A 25,050-nucleotide genomic window follows, 5' to 3' on the forward strand; every position below is an offset into this window, starting at 1 on the left:
TCACTTTATTGAGCTGAATTTAAGTATTTGTACCTTAATCTGAGATTGATAATTAATTGGTGAGTTTTTCTGCAACAGCACGATGAGATTGACATTTTGGCTTGTTAGTGAAACATGTCAATAGTTGTGTGATGGAATAACATGAAACTTGGTACGGACATTAAATCAGCCCAGAGGATGAATCCTAATGACTTTTCCTCTAGTGCAGGGGGGCCAGACTTTCCCCCGTGGAGAGCCAAGACTGAAACTTAATGGTGGGTCACAGGTCAAAAGCAAACACTTTTTACATTACAAACAATGCTCTGTATCTTATTGTTAAGATACAAAATGGTACTAGGATCCCAAGTTCCCAAGCTTTAAAAGCACAGGTGTAATCAATAGCATTAATGGTGACTGCAGCTCTACTAGGTAAGTTCACTCACTGACTTACTGGGACACTTAATGGACTGGAGCCATAATCATCATAATTTACACCTGGGTTGAGCTCTTCAGGCCTCTAAAAACCATAAAATAAGTCAAACTACACACAGACATGAGGAGGGTTTGCTAGCAGGCATTGCTTTGCTATAAAAGGTCACAAGCTAAAATGTTTGGGAACCAGTGAACTCAGAATTAAACCTTCCGATCAGTTAGATAAAAAAAAAAAAAAGCTCAAACTAATCATTTACATCAGTTTACAAAACAAAAACATTTTCAGTATGTGATGTGAAGATACTAAAGGAAAAGAAGAGGGAGACAATTTTCTTTCAGTAAATGATATTTTTATTGGTCTTCACCACACTTTTTCCCTTTTAACAATAAATCTGTTTTCTATTTTTACCTTTTAAGCATTTAAAGAGAGATAAAGAGAATATTGCACTTAAAACAAGAGATGAAAGTAGAACCATGAAGCGGAAAGGAAGGGGAAATAAAACGATCACGAGGCTTTCTTTACAGCACAGCCAGGTTACATGTGCCTCCTCAGTACCGGACAGCTTAGCTTCTTGAATATACATCTTTTAAAATAGCATTTCTATGTTAAGTCAGTTTTTTTCTTCAGCTATTACAATACAGGAGAACTCAAAAGGTACACATGCACGTACAAGCAGGGCTCACTGAAAACCAACAGTCTTTATGATGATTTGTTTCACGGCAGATGAGTCTGATGCCACAGATATTTTTTATTTAGTTTTTTTTTTTTGCACGATACGAAAATGCAGCGGTTATGTGTGTGTGTGTTTGTATATTAAGCTTTGTCTGGAAAAAGTGTGATTAATAGGAAATCCTCTATAGATAAAAATGTACTGACAAGAGTGAACTGAGTCCCTTGTGTCTGGCAGTCTGGGTTTTGAGTGTGAGTATTAGGTTTTGTTATGATAAGTCTTTACGGTGACGCAGTATTAAATAGGAATGCAGGTTACACTGTTATAACTGACTGGGCAGCACAGTGGGTTAACAGGAAAACACTTAAGTCACAGTTAACCCTGCTTCATCAAAGAAGCTGTTAATGGATCTTTTTAGTTCAGCAGAACATCAACTTCACTGTCTCCTCCAAGTGGCAGACACTGTCTCACGTTTATTACGCTGACAACATTTTAATCTGCACACAGAAATCTGAACTGTTTCCTGTTTAATCTGCACACAAAGTTTGTCTTCCCTGCGCAGTTGGGATGTATTGCAGGCTACAGTAAGGTTGTTAGTGCCAGTGTGACCGATGATTCAGATGTACCATATGATGCACAGTAACCAAGGCAACCAGGAGATCGAAGTCCTCCACGGAGAACGTAAAGGTAATCTGCATCGTCACATTCAACTGAGGTTTTGGGGCTTCGCTCCCTGCAGCCCTCGGGTTTTTAAAAAGCCATCGCCTTTATGAACATGCGTCTGTTGTACATGCATCAGTAGAAGAGTTGAGGGAATAAAATATCATACAGAGGAATATCTGGATTTTTTTTTTTTTTTACTGTGGATCATAAAATAGCAACCCTGGTGAGGCGTGTTGGTCCTGTCATTTGCTGGATAGTTGGTTTTGTTCCTGGTTAAAATCTATTAAATTACTCAAAACTTATCAAAATATAAAATCATCAATATCAAATTAAAACACATAATACACATAATATTAAGTTAATAAAGTGTTACTTAAAAACATCCACTGATTTACCACTGCAATGCTTGTTAAATGATACGATTTAAAATCATGAAGTTGAGATGATTGTGGCTAAAAACAATTCTGCAAACTGAAGACAAACTGCAATAATTAAAGGAAACAAATAACACAGGTTTCAGTGTAAATGCTGTAATTATACATTTTATGTTGCTAAATTTGAAAAAAGCAAAAACTGCTTTAAGTTTTGCACACTGGTTACTATTTGTGCTTCTTCGAGTGGCAGCTCCAGGAAATCTAAAACGCAGCGGCTCAAATACTGAGTTGGTGCTTTAAAAGTGCCGTTTTATGCTCAATATGTACAACTCGGACCTGTGTGTGCTCTCACCGACAAAAACTCACAACAACAGAGGAGACCAGCTCGCCGAAGCCTCTGCCACAGAGACATGGACGCACCGCACACTGAAATACCTTACATTTCTACCACGAAAACACATTTCATTTCCCTTCCAGCACAGCAGGACAGAAAGGCACATGTGGGTGACAGTCTAACCTCTACCATCAATCGAACCGGCCCACATCTTTGTTCACCAGGCAAACACAATCTCTCCTCGCAAACCACATGTTCCTATTGTTGTAATGGAATACATTCTACATTCTTTAACACAGCTTTTGTATAAAGACCTTTTAGACGCAGCAACTGATATGAGGTTTGTCTTCGTTCCTCGGATGAGCTTTGAACACAGATTGCCGTTCTGTATGTAAAGATATAAACAGGTAGAATCCAAAGATCAGGATAATGATTTCTATTTTTTTTTTTTTGTACTGGTATCACCGCCTCTGCCTTCAGTTGTCCTCATGATCCTCTGCAACGATATGTTAACTGGAAATACACTGAAAAAAATACATCAAAGACTACAGAAACAGTTATAGAGAGAAACTTATTTGTCAAACTCACTGTAAGAAAGAACAGCCACTAAGAAATTCTTACTGTAACGATTGATTTTCACCGTAGAAATATCATAATTCACTACAATACAGATTGTTGAATATGGTCTTCCCTATGCTACGGCAAATATACTCAAAAGACAGATTGAAAGGACCGTTGGGGTCTATTTTCTATCTCACTATGTCAGTAGGTAGGAGGTTCAACACCGGGACTGTCATTGTTTTAGAAGAAAGACAGAAAGGGAAAATACAGGAAGGGAACTGATCACAATTAGCCTGTAATGATGACTTTCTATCAGCAAATGTATTAAATTGGTCACCTGCATTGTGAATGTCTGGGATTCAGTGGAAGAAAATCTTTTTGTAGTTTGTTGCTGGCTTTAAGGTGCGCAAGCTTGTGCTTTGATTTAGGCCAATTAGAAGACAAGCAACCAAACAACCAAATTTTATATGGTTTCCTATATGACATGCTTCTTTTTTTTACAATACAATGGACATTTTGTCTTGGCCAATAAAGAACGACTCCATTGTCTCACAGGGTTTGGGAAAAAAACAAATTAAGGAACAGAAAATTCTCCCTTTCACAGGGCTGAGTAATAATAATGTAGTGGAGGACATAGTTGTCAGAAAACTACCTTTGTAATACAAATGGTGATAGCCACGACAAGCTTAGAAATGAATAAAAATCTAGAAAAAAATAGACAGTTAGTCAGATCTGTTTCTGCTTTTGGTTAAGGCGCCCAAAGCAGAGACAGATTTACATGTCAGACTACAGAGAAGAGCAATTAAAAACAGATATACACTGGGGAGAGGCCAGGAGGAGGGAGAGAGGAAACGAGGATCTTAAAACTCGATCTTGCAGGCGGGGAAAGACTCGTCCTGCATGACCACGGTGCTGCTGGAGGCCAGGACCATGATGTTGAGCTCTTGCTGCTTCTCATGTGTCTGCTGGTACCAGTCACGGGTCACCTCTGTGTCGTGCGTGGGGATCAGCGTCACCTGAGAGGGAGGCGAGAGAGCAGGAAATGTCACGACTGACACAGCTGAGAGGATAAGTGCAGGGAAGGGTGTGACATAGATAATAGAAGAAAACATTTTGTTTAACTTATCAAGAACTGGTAGAATCGAGTAAAATGTTAGTTTATAATCAAGATAATTAATGTTTTAGATTAGATTAAATGTTTTTGTCATTGCACAAGTGTAAGAAGGGAGACAATGACATGCAGTTTAATTTACAGAAGTAAAATTAACACCTGCATTAGTTCAGATACTTGCATGTAAATCTGCCAATGGAGAGATTTTTTGAGCCTTAATGGGAAAGAAAGAGTGCTCACTCACGCCTACCTCCATCCTCAGGGAAATTTAAAATATCAGGATTCGCCCACTTAGTTTTTACTTTGCTGTCAACGGGAGGGTCTCAGTCTCAATCTAATATCTCTTTCCACACAGGGCCCCCACTTATCTGACTGAAATACAGCATAACCCAGGGTTGTATCCAGCTGTTGATGTTATTATTATGCACAGCCGTCTGTTCAATTTTGTGAAATTTAAAAGCCATGGTGAGATGTGGTTGACAACTTTGGCTGTCACCAGCCTGTGATTAATTTAACAATTATATTCCACTACCTTAGCCAGCTAAATTCATACACTGTGTCCATGATTTACTTATGTTTAGTGTTAGTTTTGCTGCTAACTTCAAGAATGTTTATTTCTTCCTTTTACATGACTATCAACTTTACTAAGTAGAGTTGTAAATGTTACCTGCAGGTTCGATCCCCACTGAGATTTGCCATCCAACAGCGCATCAAGGACTCCTCGGCTTGGTTCCCCACTTGCTGCATCATTACCGCTCACCACATAGTACGCTGAGCGAATGCGTTTGAAAAACTCTTGGTCCACGTTCTTGGCACTGCAGTGGTTGGGAATGTAGGCCAAGTCCACATAAATAGGAAGGCCAGGAGCACCTGCAGAGCCAGACTTCTGAGAACCTGAATGGGACAACAAAACCAAACAATGTATGAAATCATTTGTCTTACAAAATCTGTGCGTGTGGAATTAAATATCATTTATGAGAATTATTTTTCATAAATTAATTTTGCTCACCTGAACTGCTCTTGACACCATTAGTCAGCCCCTTGCCAGGGTTGTAGCTCGACCTGGAGAGGTCATCGTCTTTGGAGCCCTGTCCGTCTGATAGACGAGACATACGTGAGCTCTTATCTGCCTCCTTCTTCTTCAGTGAGGCACTGCGAGGGGACGGCGTCTGTTTGACAGGCATGGGAGACCTCTTGCGCCTGGCTGGGGATGCTGTTTTGGTTTTCCCTGAAGTCTTCTTAATGCTCTTGGCTTTTGGCTCCTTCTTAACTGAGCCATTATTCTCAGACTCAGGATCCACCATGCAAACATCTGGGCGTGGGGGGTGAGGGTAGGGGTCCATGAGGGGAGCAGGAGGAGGGTCATGGCTCCTCCTAGAGGAATGATGGCTACCTCCTCCGGTGGCAGTTAATTTATCAACAGGCATATAGTCTGCATCCTCATCTGAGTCCATGTTGGCTTCACCAGTGGCTGAGGGGTATTCCTCTGTGCCTGGAGGCACATCAGAGTCTGACTGAGAGGCTAGAGATTCGCTGACAGACGTGGGTGGTGTGTCCTCTGTAGCCAGACCCAGTCCTGCCGACATGCCACCGGCTTGGTGCAGAGAGCTGCTGTCCCTGCTGTGAGACTGGGGATGATGGGGCTGTTTGTGAGCCCTTCTCTTGACTGACAGATCTTGCTCATCGCCCTGCGATTGGTCACTTCTGCGGCCTTGCTCCTCATCATCCTCATCGCTGGATAACTGCCGCATGCATGGGTTGATGAAGGAAGGTGAGAGGTCCTCTTTGCGCTGCCTGCACTCGGAGGAGGAATATCCAGGTGAGGTGCGGCTGGTATAAGAGGAGGTGGCCCCCATGGGCAGATTGCCAGCAAGATCCTGATCGCTGTCATCATCGTCATCATCGTGCCCTCCTCGGCTGCACTCTTCAGCATAGAACGGTGAGTGAAATGGCTTATCGGTTGAAGAAAGAGAAAGTGGGCGGGCAGGATGCTCTGGCTCCATCTCACACTCTTCTTCAAACTCATCGTCGTGACGGTAATGGGGAGGGGAGTCTCCGGGTACCATACCCATCTGAGGCTTTGACATCTCCCACTCATAAGAGCTCCTGTAACCTGTGGCTCCTTCTCTGGGCTCCACCTTGGCTGGGCCTGAAGATGCACCACTAGCTGCTGCTCCAGTAATGAGGGCAGAGCTTGAGCTGACCTCTGTGGGACCGTTGGTTTTGTCTGGCTTGCTGACCTGGAGCGGTGAGGGCATGTAAGAGCCAAGAACATCTGGGAGTGCTCCACTTGCCTTTTCACTGGCAGCTGGAGCAACAGGTTTGTCAGAAAATGAGAGGCTACCAGCCAGGCCACTGGAAGGTGACCTCCGAGTCACCTCACGCATGTAAGCCTCTTCATCCTCTTCGTCACTGCTGTCCGTCTCCTCAAAGTAATGCTTGCCTTCTATGTCTGGGCGTGGTGAGGAAGTGACACCAAACAGAGCAGCGCTGGCTGCCTCTTTGTCCTTGGAGAGCTCTGTAGACTGACAGAATGGTCCTGCTGAGGCGCCATATCCAACAGCTGAATCCAGCTTGGACCCCTTAGACCATTCAGGCTTATAGAAGCAGTCCGACTGAGGACCTTTGTCCGTAACCCCACCTAATGAAGTTGTATGCTCCTTCTTGTCTTCAGCAAAGGCAGAGGACGAGAGCGAGGGGAATGATTTGACCTCCTCGAATGGGCTGAGGGGTGAGAAGCGGGCTAAACTTGAGGTGGACTCAGCCATGGTTGTAGCGGTGATCTGTTTTTCAGACACTTCTAGATAGTCGTCTTTAGTGGCAGCGGAGCTGGAAAAGGGAGAATCCATGACCAGTGAATGTTCATCTTTAAAGGAGGAGTACTCAAAGAGGGGCTCGGCAGGCGTCTCCAGCTCCTCTCCGAACTGACGGCTGGTGGAAAGGGAGCCTGAGGTGGAGGAGGAGTAGCTGTAGGCTGACGAGGAGGAGTACGCAGGGGCAGCAGTGGTTGTATACTGAAAGCTTGTGTCCAGTGATCTTTTACTTAGAAGATCTGGTGTCTTCTGTTTCTCAAAATCAGAGTCAGCTCTGTCATCCTGGTAATAACTGTCCTCTGTTGATTTCAAAGTGAAATCCTCTTTACCTTTGTCTGTGGTCTGACTTGAGTCTTTCTCACTACTTCCGTATGAGTACTCAAACCCAGAGGAGTAGCCAGAGAAACCTGTAGCCCCTAAATCCATTGGCTTTCCACTGAAGGACACAGAGTCAGTCTTAGCCTTGTCTTCAGCCTTTGTGAGTGAGCTAGAACTGGTTTCTTTCATACTCGGCTTCCCCTGACTGTTGTAGCCGTATCCAGCCATAGAAACCATAAATTCAGGCCTATTTGAGCCAAACATTTCGCTGATTGGACTTTTTACTTCCTTCTCAGACTTCTCTTTGGCACCTTTCTCCATATCAGAATCAACAGCACCTTTGTCATCTTCCTCCTCCTCCTCCTCTTCATCTTCCTCCTCATCATCATCTTCATCGACAACTTCATCATCATCGTAGTCCTCCTCATCCCTTGCTGTTAGTTTTCTCATATCAATCTCCAAACAGGCTCCTTTGTCGCTGTAGCCTGTGGCAGCAGGTTTGTTGACATCAAATGCTGCCATTGAGGAGTATGTCTGGGGCTTTGTGCCGTCAGTCTGGCTTTTATAAGAGGAGTCTTTTTCTGATGATAAAGAAGTGGACGAGGCCTCGGGTCTGTCAGTCACCGAAGGGAAACGGCTACTTGTGCTGTATTCAAATGTCACCTTTTCTTTGTCCTGTTTTTCAAATGAAGGTGTAGAAGAAGTGCCCTTGGTGTCAAGCCACGATGAGGTGGAGGACTCTTTTTCATAAGAGACGGTAAATCCCTCCTTCTCTGACATCTTGTCTGTGGCTGTTACCGGAGACGAGGCCTCGTGTTTCTGCAAATCTCCTTCCCCCTTTGCAATGTCCTTCTCCGTCTTATCTAAGGACTCCTGACTATAAGAATCAGAGTCCACTGAGCTTGTTTTGCTGTCATAAACGTCACCGTAAGAGAACGTTTTACCGTGCACATAGGGTGTGTCTTGTCTTATATATATAGCCTTTTCTTTGCTCTCCTTCTCTGGAAAATCATATAGACCGAAATGAACACTTTTCTCAGGCTCTTTAAAAGCAACATCTGTTTTCTCCGTGTTTTCATTTTTAAAGTCTACTTTACTTTGATCTGTTGGTGAGGGCTTTGACCCTACCCCACCTGGGAAATCATCATCTTGCTCTTCTTCATCCTCATCTTCATCTGAGAACATCACTTGAGGTTTTGGTTTCTCCGCTGTGCTAATAGACACCTGTGTCTTGTCTGAGCCCTTGACTTCAGTTTCTATCTTTGCTGATTTTGACTCAAAAGTAAAGTCGTCATCCAAGAAGCATCCCTCTTTTGCCTCCATAAGCTTGGCCTTTACAGTAGGCTGTAGATCCTTTTTGGCGTAACAGTCATCTTCATCCTCATTGTCTTCAGTGGATTCTTCCGACTCTTCAAGCTCTGTCTTGTCACCTTGCAGACCGATAAAGGAGGTATTGTCTAAGATAGTGACTGATTTATCTGTTTTCTGGGAGTCAGCTTTGACATCGGCCACTTCCTCATCTTTGTCTTCTGTCTTAAAGGGTTTCTCTTCTGTCGGAGAGTAGCCACTGCTTGTGGGCACAGACTGTGTGGGTGAGGCCAGTCTCATAGTGCTGTCATCTGGACTTAGACATCTTTCCTCACTCTCCTGCCTGGAGTGGGACTCTAACCCTGGGGAGAAAGATGGAGGGGGTGAAACAGGCTTTATATCAGCAGCAGTCTTAAATCCCACTGTGCTAAAGAGAGCCTGGTTTTCTTTGACAGCCTGTGTGGGAGAGTACTGAGTGGTAGAGAAGGGAGGAGGAGAGAAAGTGGCAGAGGGAGATTTCTCCTTCTCCTGAAGCAACATGGAGGCTGCATGTTCATAGCCCTCTTGGAGTTTACCCAGAGGGATGTCAACGTTCGGAGTCTGGTCCTCGTCCTCGTCTTCCTCATCATCTTCTTCCTCGTGGTGGACTGATTTGATCTTTGCATCACCCTCCATCTCAGGAATGTTCGGCTGGTACTCATCAGAGGAAGGAGACTTAAAGCACTTGTCATCCTCCAGAGAGGAGGTGGGTGAGATGGTTCCTGCTGAGTGAAGATAGTCCTTCCCGTGGATGGCCTCAGCACGTGAGGGGATACTGTTGATGGTGTCAAGCAGGAGAGAGTTCCTCCCAGCTTCCTCGGTCTGAGGTGCTGTCACAGAGGCTATCGATTGGTCCTCAGCTACAGACGTGGCAAAGGATGACAGTTTGTCATATTCTGTGATGGATGTTGCTGAGGAGATGTGCTCCTCCTCTGCAAGAGGGGCAGCAATGATGGCAGGATAAGGTGCAAGCTCAGGCTCGTGACCTCCCATGAAGGCTTTGTGTTTGACATTTGCAACATCAGATACAGCGGAGCTCTTCATCTCCTTTATACCATGCATGGAGTCAAAGGTACCAGGGACGTCAGGGACAGAGATGTCGTAGGAGCCCACATCGTAGCGCAGCTGTGGGATTTTATCTTCTGTTTCCTCATGGATCTCCTCATCAGAGATGGTCTGTTCAGTCTCGGAGTAACCAGGGATGGTCTCGTCTTGGATGAAGGAGAACTGCTCTGAGGCACTGGCTGCTACTTGCCCAGACAGGGCTGTGGTTGATAAAGGTTTTTGCTCAGTTGGCTTGGTGTCCCACTCCTTTCCAGTTTTTTCCTTTTTCGCCTCCTCTGTTTTATATTTCAGGACCTCGTCATCTTCTGTTCCTTCAAACTCGGCTTTTTCAATTACATCACCCTCCTCCTCTGAGCTGTCACTCTTCTTTGATCTGTCTTTTATGTTGTCCTTTACAGGGTATTTGTCATATTTCTCCTCTTTATACTTCTTGTCAAAGCCATCACTTGCTTCCTTCTTTTCAGTGGTTGCAACCTGTTGTGATGTGCCCTTGTCTTTGTTGTCTTCTTCTTGTTTGACAGGGGATTTGGGTGAAGCAGATTTTATCTCAGTGACTGTCGATGTGACTTTCTCATCAGGGAAAACTAAGGAAGAAACTTTAGTATCTGGGTACAATGAATGCCCAAACATCACATCATTCTGGATAGGCACGGACTTAACTTTGGACAACTCTTCTTGCTTCAGAGCCTCAAAGTCCTCAGTGAGGTCCTCTGGGGAGGACACTATGGACCTGTCAGCCAGAGCTGCTGCTGCGACCTCTTCAGGGATGTTCTTTGGGACTGGCTTTTTCTCATTTGCTTCCTGTTTAACTGCTTTATTCTTGTCAGTCTTGGGCTTAGTCTGAGTCTTAGCCTTGTGCAGAGTTTTTCTCACTTCAGGGGTGAGCGGCGGTTTAGTGATTTTTCTCAGCTCTGGTTTACTTGCCTCCTTCTTTTTATCCTCCTTGGCTTTACTTTCTTTTTTCTCTTCTTTTCTTATATTTTCATCTTTCTTTACTTCACGTTTCTCTTTCTTAATTTCTTTTTTCTCTTTGTCTTTCTTTTCATCCATCTTGGATGCTTTCTCTTGCTTGGCAGTTTTTTCCTTGGATATTTTCTTTTTCTCTGACTTTTTCTCTGCCACAGGGGCCACCTCACTGTTCTTCTGCTGTTTGGTGGCTTTTAGACTTTCACTTTTGAGTTTCTTCTCCTCTTTCTTTTCTACTTTATTCTCTTTAGTCATGTCACTCTTCGACTCTTCCTCCTGTCCACTTGATTCTTTCTTTGTTTTAGAGTGTGGTTTGGGTGAAGATTTGAGACTCTCTTTGCTGTCAGTTCTTGATCTTATTTTTGTCTGTTTGATGATAGGAGGAGGAGCGCCAGATGATATGTCTTTTTGGGTAGCTACTGGGTATCGCAGGAAGTCCAGGTGTTTCAGTTTTTCAAGGCCCTCGAAGATTTTATTCTGCGGTGCATTTCCAGGGAAAAGCACCCTGACTATCTTTTCTGTTGGACGGTGAGGAATCCAAACAATGAGAGCGGTAACGGATGTCAAATATGGTACAGATATTTCTCCTTCTTTTCCATTGGGCATCGTAATGCCTGTCTTGGCTTTGCTGTTTCCAGCCCATTTCTGCATTAGAAACTGCATCTCTTTGCTCTCTTTTACAGGGTTTAAGACATACATGTCTAACTTTCCCACTCCCAGTTTGTGGAATAATGTGATAGGTTCAATAGTGTTGCTGACTACCCTGTGAAGAGGCTCTGGTGTGATACCAAGCTTGTTGAGGTACTGCAATGTAAGAGATGCTTCCTCAATGCTTCGCTTCACTTTCAGCGTGGACTCTGGCATCCGTAGTTTCTCTGGGACATTGAAAAACACAATCCCAAGCTCAGGAGAGATCAGGTTCTTTGTCCAGTCACCGTTGCTGTTGGAGCCAGATCCTTGGTTATGCTCCTCCTCTTGCTCTGCAATCTTCCTCTGGAACAACCCATTGATGCCAGGGAGGTTGTCTGCACCAATATGGGTGAGCAGAACAGAGTCGATGCGGTCCAGGTGGCGAACCAGCTTCCAGAAGCAAGACTTCCGATCAGATCCTCCATCCACAAGGATGTTGAATCCGTTGACAGCAAACAGAGCAGAGTCTCCCCTGCCTCCAGGGAAGATGTAGCAGCAGGGTTTGGACAGCTTCAGAAAACCTCCAGAGGTTGGGGGCTCCAGAAGGTCAAAGGACGATGGCACATCCACTGTCTCTGAGACATACTCGGTGAACTCTGTGACTCCGTCCATGTTGGGGAGGTGGGGTTCAGGGTTCAGGCGGTATTCCAGAAGATTTTGGAGTGACTGCTGCTCCTGGCTTTGGCCTAGGGAGCTCCAGCCCCTGTCTCCCTGACAGGAAACTGTAAGCCTTGACGGCTGCTCTGAAGTGGCCCTGGACAGGAGTTCAATCACCTGGGAACACAGTAACAGTGAAAAACAACCTAAATTATGTCAAAAATAATGTCTGTAGGCTTTATAATTGCAAATTGATCCGTACGTGTACACTGTAAAGACATATTTGAAGAGAAAGCACATTCAGCTTACTTGAGGGTTGGAAATGATGTCGGAGAAGTGTTGCCAAGTGAAGGCTCCACCTTGCAGTAGGATGTCACCACCCTGCTCAGAGCTCTGGCCGCTCAGTATCAGCAACTTATTCCCAGAAAGGTCAGTGATCAGAGAGCGAATCTGGGTAAAGTAAAGAATAACCATTATAAGAACCACTAAAATGAATGCTTTTAAAAATAAATCATTAAGCTCAAAACAAAAATGTTAATTGTTACTGTTCTGAAAAGATGAAAAATCCTTTTGGAGTGACCAAATGCAAATAATTTAGCTGGTTAATAGTATGATTCCCCAAAGAGCAAAGACATCATCTCGCATGCATCATTAAGTGATTTGAGTGCTATTGAGTTTGAGAGCTGCTCAATCTTTCCCCTAACTGATGTCATCCAGGCAGCACCGAGCCACTGAGTGATAATAACACTTGTGAGGGATGATTGGCAAGCTAAAGAAGACATATTTAAGGTATTCGAAGTAGATATTGCAACAATGAATGTGAGTGTGTCACAAAAGGTCAAACATGCATTTTGAGGAACCGCTCATATACCAAATATAAATGTAAAATTACTCCTAATTGTTGAAAAGTTGCAATCACTACCACTCCATACCAAGTAAGAGTGTTTGGAAAAGGCAAAGTTTCTTCTAATATCAGCCAACAAAAGGTGCAATAGAGTAGCCATTTATTTTAGACATACATTTTTGTGTCTCCCTGAGTAGCTGAAGTTGCTCCAGAAGAATAAAGGTTAAATACAGTACAGGTACAGGTTCAGGGATCAGGTGTATTACAGGTTCCATTACTTGCCTTTCCATCATAATACACTAGACAAAGATAACAATAAAAACTATGAGGTTAATTCACGTTTTACATTTCACCAGCAGTCAAAGGATAAGCTGACATCTATGGCATCTGAGTGGGTTTATTTATAGTCAAAGTAAAAAAAAAGTCAAAGTCAGCTTTATTGTCAAATATGCTATACATGCACGACAAACAGCACAGATAGGCAGTGCAAGAGTCTGTGTCTCACAGTTTGCGGCTATAGCTGAGAGTGACAGTGACTGAGAGTGTTTTCCTGTTAATCAACAAAGTAATGATGTCTAGCAGGACAGACATGGACCTCCCATTGGGGGTGAATTGTGAACAGTAGGTGCTGCTGTGTATATAAGTGAACCCAAGTTCAACCCAGACCTAAACTTATCAGTGTGATTTAAATAAAAAATGTTTTATACGTGTTGTCTGGGTGTGACTCACCTCTGAGGCAGCGGTCTCCTCTGATGGGTTCACCAACACCACTGTCTCGAGGACATCACTCTGATACTGGAGAATCCGCTGGCCTAAACAGAGAGTAAAAAACACACCTTAAGACTACAAAAATGACAAGAAAGGAATAATAAGTAAAACATCCCAGAGTTACAGAAGGCTTTGTCTAAAGAGGTGAATAGCTGCTGGTTGTTCCTAAGAGAAAATTCCCAACACTTAAACACTGTTAAGAGTCATTGGTTGGATACAATCACACAATCCCTAACCTACTGCTCACACAGCATGCATGAGCAGTGCGTGACGGTTGCCTCGCTGAACTCCTGCAGTTTGCACGGCTGTGGTGTCCAATACAGAGAGTTTGCCTCTGATAAATACAATAAAAGCCTTGTTAACAAATTAATGAATATTGTCCGCACAGAAACAGAGAGAACTTTTAATGTGAAACAGATACAGGAGGTAATATATATATATTTATATATATATATATATATATATATATATATATATTCTACAAATATAGACATTGAAACTGTAGTGAAGGGTGTATATGTTGCTGGTTTAATGTCAGTATGACATCTTTTTTCGCTGGGAATCACTCACGGCTCGTGAACTGGTTGTTGTGTGAACTGGGCTTAACAGCAGAGAAACACATTTTGAAGGAATAGTTTTTGGGAAATACACTTAATCTTCTTGATGAAAGTTAGAATGTTTACGTTCTCAGCTTAGCGTGTTAGAATGCTAACATTTGCTAATCAGCACTAACACAAAGTACAGCTGAGGCTGATGGAAAGATCGTTAGTTTTGCAGATATTGGATTATAAACCAATGTATTGGACAAATAGAGATTTTGACATAGATGAAAGGTTAAAATTCATCCTATGGTGAACAAGAATGTCTGCCTGTACTCAATTTCAAGGCAATCCATCCAATATTGGTGGAGACCCTGAATCAAAGTAGTGGACCCACCGATTGAACAACATTTAGATCCATTGCCACCACAATGGCTAAAAAGAGGAAATCCATATGTAATGAGGTTAAACACAACATTCTGCATTAAAAAAACACTAAAGGATGTCTGACAAACTCTAAAGCAGAATAGCTGTAAACAATGTCGGTAGGTTCAATTAGAAGAAAAACAATATTTCCCTGTATGAAAATACTGTATGACCAGGATTATTTGCTGTCTTCCAACATCTGCCAACACAATTACTCTGCACACATGTCTGTACGTAAGCAACCTCAACCCCGCCCCATCTCCTCTTTTGCTCACTTGCCATATTATTTCTCCACTGGCACCAACTAAAGCCCCCCGACGAGTTTAATCCCGGAAATACGCTCATTTTATCAACAACAATGCAAAAAAAAATAATCCGTCAGCCACGAGCCTCATTGGCTGTTGCTATGGGGACGCTTCTCTGGCTTTTCCTGCTAGCTAAGTTACACTGACCCAGTCTTGGCTGAGGGAGACGCATTGCAGCATTTCTGGGAGAGGGAGGGGAGGTACGTACTGCATGAGAGTATGCACGCAGCATCACATAGTACAGGAGGTGAAGGCGAGTGCCAAAGCAGCAGTAGCAGCAGCAGCAGCAGCATTACAGGCATGCAGGCGATTCATCAGGGGATCTATATTTAGAATGAAAGATGTTGCTGGCTCTTCCTCCACCTCAAAAATGTGAAGGAGCTGTCACAGGCTGTTTATCTCTCCTTGCCCTGCTGAAGGAGCAAGCCAAGGGCAATGGGGGGGGGGAGCACTTGGAGAGAAAATGACATACCTTAATAAGGGGTTATATGTTAGGTCGGAGAACCTTACATTCATAAACAAGCCACAGATACACGAGACACTGGCAACGGTGTCCCTGTGCAATGTTTTACCAGCATCAGTCTCAGCCGACGAGTCTGAATTACGAGCCAATTTGTGCAAACTAACAACCAACATCAGATCAGCAGCATGTTTAGTGAGTAAACACACTGTGGCCCAGTTTATAGACGCTGTTTACTGTCACATTCTCCTCTGAAATAAGTTCACAATCTGAATTTGCACAGCTGCCCAGGAGACTATTTGAGTGTAAAAATAACAACACCAGCACATCTATGCAGCATGAACATTGTACTTTGAATATATTAACTGGTGCTGGGAGAAGACCAATATTGACATTCAGGTTTTTTTATGTTCTTCTCAATATGTTAATGAAGGCTGGAAGCTCGTTAAATGCAATGAGGTTCTGGACTGTGCACATGCTTTATTGATGTAAATGAAAATGACCAGCAGTTGGTGCTTTCCTCTTGCCAACTACCAAAGATGTTTAACATTTAGCTCCACATTTTAGCGCTTTATTCTTGAATTTCATGTCCTCACTCCAATCAACAGAGATGTCCTAAAACCTAACCTGCCAGCTAATTGCCCTTTCCAAGCAACAATGGATAGAGCAATCATTTGGATAATTAAATAGCTGAGGGTGGTCCGCCTAAATTAAACAAATGGACGACTTAAATGTTGAACCCTTGTGATTAATTTGGACACAAAGTTTTCAGGGATTTATCACATAGTTGGACTTTCCAGGCCGTTCTGACTAACATGGGAACCAGATGAATGGGTTTTATTTTCTCTGGCAGACCCACAGATTTCCACCCATCCTGGATCTTAATATGGGGCGGGTTTTATACGGTGGCTGTACAGACGAACACAACCTTATTGGTCATCGAGGCATTTTCGTATATGGCTGCTGCTAATGTGGAACTTTTGAATCTGATATTGTGATTGAAGCTTTTGATGATAAGAAAGTTGTGTTTCAAGATTTGGTAAGCTACGTTACATCACAGTAACCGCTGGAGTTCTGGTGGGAGACATTCCTGCAAACCCCGAGAGAACACCAATTGTTCCGCGTTCTTCTTGTAGCAACACAAACATGGATGCCAACCATTTGTGCTCACCATTTCTCTTCTTTTGTTTATTTACCGGTATGTTTCCCTCAAGAGACAAGTTTAACAAATCTGTATGAGTAACTCGCAGCGACTGGATCTGAAGACTTTGCATTAATCTCTACATTTCAAACCCCATATGATTGTATCTGCTGACTGTCGACACCAACTGACCCAGACTGCATTAGACCTGGTCCAACTCACTCCCATCAGTCGTCACGCCCAAATAATGTGCATTATCTATTCTCTTAGTTGGGAACACTAATGGAAGGACCATTACATTTTCTAATAACATTTGGATATAAAAAGTAATCTCAGTGTCAGCTCAGGGAGGGCCAGATGATGTGTTTTACATTAACAGCATTTCAGCCTTTAGCTCTTATGGTATCACATTAATCTGAGCACTGACACCAGAGGAGTTATCTGAAGGACAACGTGCTGGAGAGAAGATATAACAGTCTCTACAACCTTGACATCGTACTGCGAGAACGGAGGAACACTTCCTCTCTGTTAGACTCACTGCTGACCACCAGAGACACAAAAGAAACAAATCATTTCATGAAGTATAAGTCATGAACGGAATGAAAGAGCTTGTTAGTGTCTTGTCTAAAACGCTCTGTACTTTTCTTTGTATTATAGTTCTGAAGTGTGGCTATTGTTCTTTTCTTACAGTCTTCTCTGCAAACAAAGCTGTCTCACACGACATAAAACATCTGCTGTTACCTGAGACAAACTGTGCAAGGAAGATTAAAACTATAGGCTCCGTTTTACCTGCTCTGGCTATTGTCTGACTAAAAACAACACTTTTTCCATACCTTAGTTTGAGTCAACGAGGCAGTGTTTCATAATATCTAAAGCCATTCACAACTTTATCTACATGTAGCACAGTCTACAATAGTTTTCTGTAACTAATTACTGTTACTTGTTAACACATGCTGTTTGCTGTAAACAATGTTTAGACTATAAAACTGCTATCACAACTTCCAAAAACCCTCATTAATCTTTTCAGACTACTTGTTTTGTCGTGTCAAAAGGTTTTGTTCAAAACCCAAAGATATATCATTTAAAGCATAGAGAAAGCAGTAAATCCTTACAGTTGGAGCTACGTAACGATTAGCATTGTTACTTGAAAAATGACTTGGCTGAAGCACCTGCAGCTGATTGTCTAATCGACGCCTCAGACCTGCAGCATTTAACCCCGGCTCCTTCCTCCTGACTCCCCGAGATCATTCAGTCTCCTCTGTGTTACGAGCGATATGGCGTATCAACGTTTCAGCCTGCCAGTAGTTTTTCTGTGCTTTGCCTTGCTTCGTGTTACTAACTCGGTTAAAAAACATCCCTCCCTGGCTCCTGGTCTCTGTTTGTTATAATGAAAGGATTATCAGAAATGCTTCCAATTAATTTTCTATTGCTCAACTAATTATTTAATGAACTGAAATTGTAGCGCTATTCCAGATTTGGGTCAGGCAACATCTGATCAAAGTAATCTAACTTCTTCTTAATGTCAGTTGTACTTTATACCTTTTTATAATTTTGTAATCGTGTTTTGTAACAAACTTGGAGTTTGATCTAATTTTGTCTTGATATTTATTTTATATTGATATTGTCTTGGTCAAGTTTTCTTGTGTAATTATGAACCCTCTGTTGTTGAGGACCTCCTTAAAAACGATATGGTACATTTAAGGGGGATATTCTTAATAAAGAATTTCCAATTAAAGTACAACGAAAGAAAAATCTGAAGAAAGAATTTGATACAAATTTTTTTTTAAGACACATATTTGTCAATATTCAAAAAGTATTGAAGCTCTTCAACTTCTGCTCTAGAAATAAACTGCTCTCCCTCCACAGCTTTTAAAGAGTCAGGGGCTTCAAGGGGGGCTTTTTGGTGCCTCCTCTGCTCGTGGCCTGCTGCTGCCCTGTGTTGTGACAAAACGCTGCCACTCCAACTAACGAATGTAAATGCGCTGCATGTCTGAGGAGCCTATTAACTGCCTCGCTCTCCCTCATTCCTATTTCAAGTTATTAACATGTCCAAGGACAATCTCCTGTAAAGCCACTTAGGAGCCCACACATCATTCAGACTGTTATCATGGAAACAAATGCTCGACAAATGTCGTCTGGGCCTCTGTGGCTCGTGCCTCTCATCGGGCTGAATACCACAGACTAATAATGGGAGAGTAACCGAGGGAGGATGGATGCTGCCGTAGTAGAACTGTGACCCTCTGTCAGCTGTTGGCCCTGAGGGATAAAGTGATTCCAGCACCATACATGAGATTACAGTGAGTGCATTAGACCAATCCTGTTCCTTTAAAAACAGTTTGACAAAATACTCCCGACTCAATGTCTACTTACTAAGCTTTCCCCAGAGCTTTCAGCTGCATTGTCATTATCAGCAGTTCTGTGCTAAGTTGTCATGGAGATAGATCTGACATGCAAGCTCAGTAGCTGTTAGGACTCGATGAAAAGACTTTAAAGGTCCAGTGTGTAACATTTAGGAGGCTCTATTGGCAGAAGTGGAATATAATATTCATAACACATTTCATTACATTAGAATGAGCCTTTTTATATGTGCAGACACTGCAGGTTTAATATAATATTAAGAGTTTAATCAAGTCTTCATCATCATAATGAAGAGCTTCAAAAGCCTTTGTAACTAATTCTGCAAATGCTGCATCTTAATGTTTTATGTGTTTAACCAGCATGAGCTACAAACTAATGTGATTTCTATGGAAGCATACTGGATTCAAAGAAAAAAAGACTTTGAAGGATTATGACTTCCATATCTCATAATTATAACTTAATATCTCATAATTATGACTTAATATCTCATATTTATGATACTTCTAAAGATCTCATCAAGATAACAGGTTTGACTAACTAAAAAGTTCTAGCAGCCAAGGGCTACTTTTGAATACATCTGTCAGCACCTTTCCACAAGACACTCACGGCAAGAGATGAGATGAGTGATTTGACAGTTCAGGCCGCGGTGCAAAAAAACTGATGTCAGATGAATCGTCTGATTCAGGACACACAGGAGAGGGGGTCAAATCAGAATCGATAATATTAGATTCTATGTGATTTATGTTGTGTACACTTTTCTTTTGAGTCACATACAAGCACAAAAATCTTGATTTGGGCCACTTGTGCCTGCAGTCTGAATGTAACCTTAGTGTCTAATACACAAACTCTCGGACGATGACATGCAGGCGTCTATTGCTTTATTTCACGTCAGTCAACATAGTAACCTCATCAGGACGCTTACTTACTCAAGGCACAGATTACCACACTAATAATACTATCCACATTAATTAGTCACTATACTATCTGCCACTGTATCAGACCAAGGAAAGTATAAAAGCCAGTTAAATCTTTTCTCAAATAGTGATAATTGATAACCATCTAACCTTTTCTCGTAATTATGAGATATGGAAGTCATAAATTAATTAATCTTTCTTTTCTTTGCTGAATGCAATGCATTTATGCAGGTTTTGCTATTCCGTGAATTATAATGTTTGTATCTCAATCAAAAGCTTCAGCTACTAAATGGGCCATGTGCTAAGATCTTATATTAGTGTATACACACACACACACACACACACACACACACACACACACACACACACACAGTCCTTACACCTTTTTGTTTCACTGAGCTTTACAAAATAAGATGGTGCAGAAGAAAAGCTTTCCCTCTACACTTCTAAGTGAGATGTCTAATAGTGAGTGGGTGTTCACAGCATTAAGGAATAAATCAAAAGCAGAGGGAGCCCACACACTCGTGCCTCTGGTGCATGATGGGATGCGGTTCGCAGCCGCTACTGTCCGAGCCGGCAGGGACACATTTTCTGCCCACTCATTAGAGGCCAAGAGGGATGTCAGCTGTGTGTTTATTTGTGAATCTCGTGGTAAAAGTAGACCATGTCCCATATATGTCACTCTGTGTGACTCCACGTGGCATGATTCTGCTACTGCTTCCCCACAGTGGTTAAAAATACAACAGGAAAATGTGGCCTGCGGTGTTTCAGCATTTCCACTGCTAAGACAATACTGACTCTCACACAACACTGCTCATTGTTTTGACCTTACACTCACTTTATACACATATTTGACAGTTTGTCCAGTGAGGCCTGCAGGGCGAAGTCTGCCTTCTAGGACTATTTCACTGCCACCCAGCTAAGATCAGTGGTCTGCCAATACAATCCAGACTATTCAGCCAAATAAAAAGATTTGGAAAGTCCAGTATGTAACATTTAGGACAATTTACTGGCAAAAATAGGATTTTAATATTCATAAGTATGTTTTCATGAGTGTATAATCATCTGGCAATAATAATCGTTCAGTGAAGGCTGCCATGTTGAACCGTCATGTTTCTACAGCAGCCCAGAACAAACACACCAAACACTGGCTCTAGGGCTGGAGATTCACATCTTTTTTCACAGCCACCATAGTTTCTGCTTCGCACTTGGAAAATAAGGGTGATGCAAGGGTGTTGCAATCTGCAACTATACCTCTAGATGCCACTAAATCCTATAAACTGGTCCTTTAATGCAGTTCAGTCTATATTAGGTAATTATCAACACCAGGACTCTTATCTGGATGAACCAAACCAGCGAGTGAAGGTTTAAAGCCTGCAAAAGATTTCACCTTGAGACACGTACAAGAATGTTGAAATGGGTGCCACACGATTCAGTGTTTAATCTGGTCTTGGTATGCGATGTAGGCAGTGGGCAATGGTCTAACAGCTTACTGCACGTGCATACAACCTTTTTGTTCTGCTGGAAGAACATAATATTTTGTGAATCTGAAAATATAGCAAATTTGGACATATATTTTCATTTTGAAGTTACAGTACAGGACTCGAAAACAACTTTTTCACCACCTTCCCTCGAGGGGAGCGCTAACGTTGTAACAAAAAAGCCATCCCACAGAGACAAGACAATAATTTGAACAATACATAAAATAAAAAATGTACCCTGATCTGTACTATTGTGTACCTACACCAACCCTTGTTCTTTTCATTCAACCTGTAAACACCAACAGAAAAGCAGACCTGCAGCAGCAAATGGAGTCGAGCTATCAAAGATCTTTTTGGCCACAGAAGCTCTTAAGAACAAACTAATTACATGTCACCTATTCTGTTTGGCAGCTTGCTGCTCATTAGCTTTCCAGCTGGCAGACGCTTTTGTTTATAACTTATAAGCTAGTTCATTTTGAGTGGCAGCGTGATAAATGATACCGTTCCTTAATAACAAAAGCAATAAGCTGCCCTCGTTATGACTGGTCAGAATCATTGAGAGGGTTATTAGTCATGGCAGGGAAAGCTTGATGTGAAGATAATGAGTGGAGTTATGGCACTCTTTGGCCATGCTGTAATTATTGCCACATAAAAGTGTTAATAATTGCTATTTGTCATAAGAATGCTCTGACACAGGGGTTAAGATAATTTATTCTGGACTAAAGTATGTTTGGTTGGGAGGTGACATGGGAGTTCACAGAGTTACAGATTTATAATGAGCTTGACTACAGAAGTTATTATTTTGTACCAAGTAGGTTTGCCAATGCTAGACGGTGTTTGAGCATACAGTGATTACTTGCCCTCTGCCCCCAACGTTGTTTTTCTTTGAGTATTATTTACTTGTACAGCAGCAGCATAGAGTAGCAGGAGTCAAACAGGAATTATATTTTCTGTGCCAGCTAGAGTCTGAGTGGCGTACATTTCGTCATCAGAGGTTGGCTTTGTGCGAACATCTGCATACCACCAATTTGTTGTCTCAGACTCTACCCGGAAGTCCACGTACGCGTCGATTTGGGAGTATATTCGAGCCTTCAGATTTCACTTATCACATGACGAGAGTAAGGAGAGTTGACCGACAAGACGAGGGCGGAGGATTCGTGGTCAAAGTGAAAAGCAAAAGCACCTATTTGAACCCAATGCTATTAGGGAACGTTAACTTAACTGAGTTCATCTGTAAATTTTAATGAAGGTGACAGCATCTGGAGACAACACCTCTAATCTACACACACCTTCAAACACACCACAAGAGTGAGGCAGCCAGAACGAGATCAAAGTATCAGCGTTGGTTTTTAGATGGACTACATTAATAAATGACTCTTGTTGGGAAGCTTTTATTGCACTTACAGTAACATAACATGTTGTCAACTCGAGTCCGCTCTGCTCAGTGTGTGTTTAGGTCAATAACTGGCATCCCAGGTACGATACAGATAGCGCTCTTTCTCCAACAATGCTAACTGAAGTAGAGGTGATGTTTCTCCCTTAAGGTGGACCATGATTGATTGGTACATTGGTAAATCCCTGTTCTGTCTTGATTCATCAATTAATTCCTCGTTCATCAGACCGCAGGCTGCAGAACACATAAACTAAACAGAACACATAAACGATCGCAGTGCACTGAAGCACTACTCGAACTGCGGGAAATGAAACATTAAAGTGACTCATGACTCAACAGGGACAGGGTTATATAAAAAAAAGAAGCATTCCAGTGTACATTTCCTCAGAGGGACGTAACTGTGACATGCAGGTGATTTGTACCTGCTGCTTTCACGTCACATGTATTAACACCGATGCAGCTTTCAGGTGAGTCTTGAGGGAAATAATGAAAGCGCTGAATGAGAGCCTGTGGTGTAGCAGCAGCCTTCACCATATTAGAAGCAACCTGACAGCGTGGATGCTGCAACTGGCTCACATAAAGCTCCATTATTGTAGCAAACACGCTGTGTATAATTATAATCTATGTAGATATAACCAAAGACATTGCTCAATCCTGATTTTTATTTGAGTGCCGTAACACATCGTTAATTCGAAGTTGTTTCATAACGCCAGTAAAAGGCATAAAGGCTAAACTGGTTCAGTAGGTAGAAGTCATATTCAGTTTGTCCATGACTGTCTATTGAAGCTTTTTTAACAATTTATTAGGTCTGGAACTTTCTTCTTTGTTTTAGTTTCACTGAAAAGAAATAAGTCATTGTGGTCGTAACCGCTCAAAAAATGAATTTGAATTTAGATTTTTAGTAGTAAATGAAATGTTAGTTCTGTTTGTGGATTTTAGTTAAAAAGAGGTAGTTTTATATCGTAATTCAGGTTATGATTAATAATGTGATAATGATTTATTGGATCAACTCTGCAATTTGAATCAATTCATTTCTGGATTTTGGATTCAGAACAGAATAGAGTTGCAGCGGTATACCGACACCACGGTATACTGTTGAAGCATTTCATATTGTGTACATTTGCTTAGCTATGACACAATGGTGTGTTAGTAAATAAATATTGAATTCTAACTGAAATAGCATCTTCTGTTTCCATTAATTTAATTGTACAAATGATAGTAAAATAATAATAATAATAATTGTGTAATATATGATATTAACCATGATACTTTCTGAGACGGTTATTGTACCCTGAAAATCTCAAACCATTGCAAACCTAATAAAGAAGTCCAGCTTCATGCAGAGGTCATTGATGTTCAACGTTGCTGTAATTTCTGTGCTGTTAGATATTCCAAACTCAACAAAGTATAACATTTTTTAACATAAAAAGGAAGTTTGAACATAACTAATGAACGGTGTTCTTAATCTGACATTCAGTTTAATCAGCAAAACAACCCCTGTTGCTCTGTGCTGTCTACTGTAGCATTCGGGCAAATTTTTCCCACTGTTTTACTCAATTTAACCAATTTAACTTTTAATTATTGTATCCATATCTGCACAACATCATAATTAAAAGAGCACTGTTCTCAACAAACATGCCTAATTAAATGAGCATTTAAGCTGTGCTCTGTTAAAAGGGTGCACTCACACATTTTAAAGGTGATCAATCAAAAGATGGTGCATGAGATGGGAACTTGGAAAGCTCCAGTGTGAACAGATGCAGGTAGAGTGTAATTACAGCTCACAGCAGGAGAAAGCACAAACTGAGCTGAGCTACCTTCACCCCAAAAATGGCAGCAAACATCCGGACCGGCCTGGATTCTAATAAATGTCATGAATATCTCAACCTTATCTTGAAACGTTGTGGTGTCACATCTCAAAATGTCTCACCATTTCACTTCTTCCATCTATCAGCTGCTGCAAAACAAACTTCCCTCAGGTAGAGACGGAGCTGGTTAGCAGCGGCAGAAACCAATCAGCACTGCCGACACTGAATCTTCAGTTAAGATGACACCATGTGTGGTTTACATTTACTGTTACTTATTGTGCTGGATGGATCAGCTTCAAGAGGCTGACCAAAGCAACAATGTGTTAGTCCGCCTCTCAGTACTTTCTGACTGCCATAACCTATGAGGTACACAGCCCGAAGTCCAATGGTTCCTAACAAAGGCACAAATCTTTAAAAACAGCTCATAAATAAAACGTTTCTTTCTTTAAAAGGGTTATAAAAGACAGCTGCTCAGTATAGTTTTTATCTAATGTTACTCAAGCAGGGGGAAACAGTCCATATGTTGGGGAGTATTTTCAGCGGTGGATTAATCCACATTTGCAACTCTAGGGAGTATTTTAGACAGCAGGGCGGTGTATGTGTGATTGAGTCAGAATAAACTACAGCATGTGTGTTCAACCCGTTCTCACTCCCAAGTCGTCAGTTACTGCAGGTTGGTCAGTGGCCCTCCG

The 25,050-nt window shown here is 42.0% G+C and overlaps 1 protein-coding gene across 2 annotated transcripts in view; it reads right to left on the reverse strand.

Moving 5' to 3' along the window:
- Window positions 1–739: 739 nt before the first annotated feature.
- Window positions 740–25,050, reverse strand: part of map1aa (microtubule-associated protein 1Aa) — a 43,744-nt gene continuing 19,433 nt past the window's right edge. For both annotated transcript variants that reach the window (XM_051380611.1, XM_051380612.1), the window contains 5 exons: window positions 13,495–13,577; window positions 12,231–12,371; window positions 5,135–12,098; window positions 4,793–5,019; window positions 740–4,030 (listed from right to left, as the gene is read on the reverse strand). In XM_051380611.1, the coding sequence (XP_051236571.1) occupies window positions 3,875–4,030; window positions 4,793–5,019; window positions 5,135–12,098; window positions 12,231–12,371; window positions 13,495–13,577 (7,571 nt within the window). In that variant the 3' untranslated portion in view covers window positions 740–3,874. The remainder of the gene's footprint in view (window positions 4,031–4,792; window positions 5,020–5,134; window positions 12,099–12,230; window positions 12,372–13,494; window positions 13,578–25,050) is intronic.

Source organism: Dicentrarchus labrax, unplaced genomic scaffold (assembly GCF_905237075.1).
Source record: "Dicentrarchus labrax unplaced genomic scaffold, dlabrax2021, whole genome shotgun sequence".
Taxonomy (NCBI): Eukaryota; Metazoa; Chordata; class Actinopteri; family Moronidae; genus Dicentrarchus; species Dicentrarchus labrax.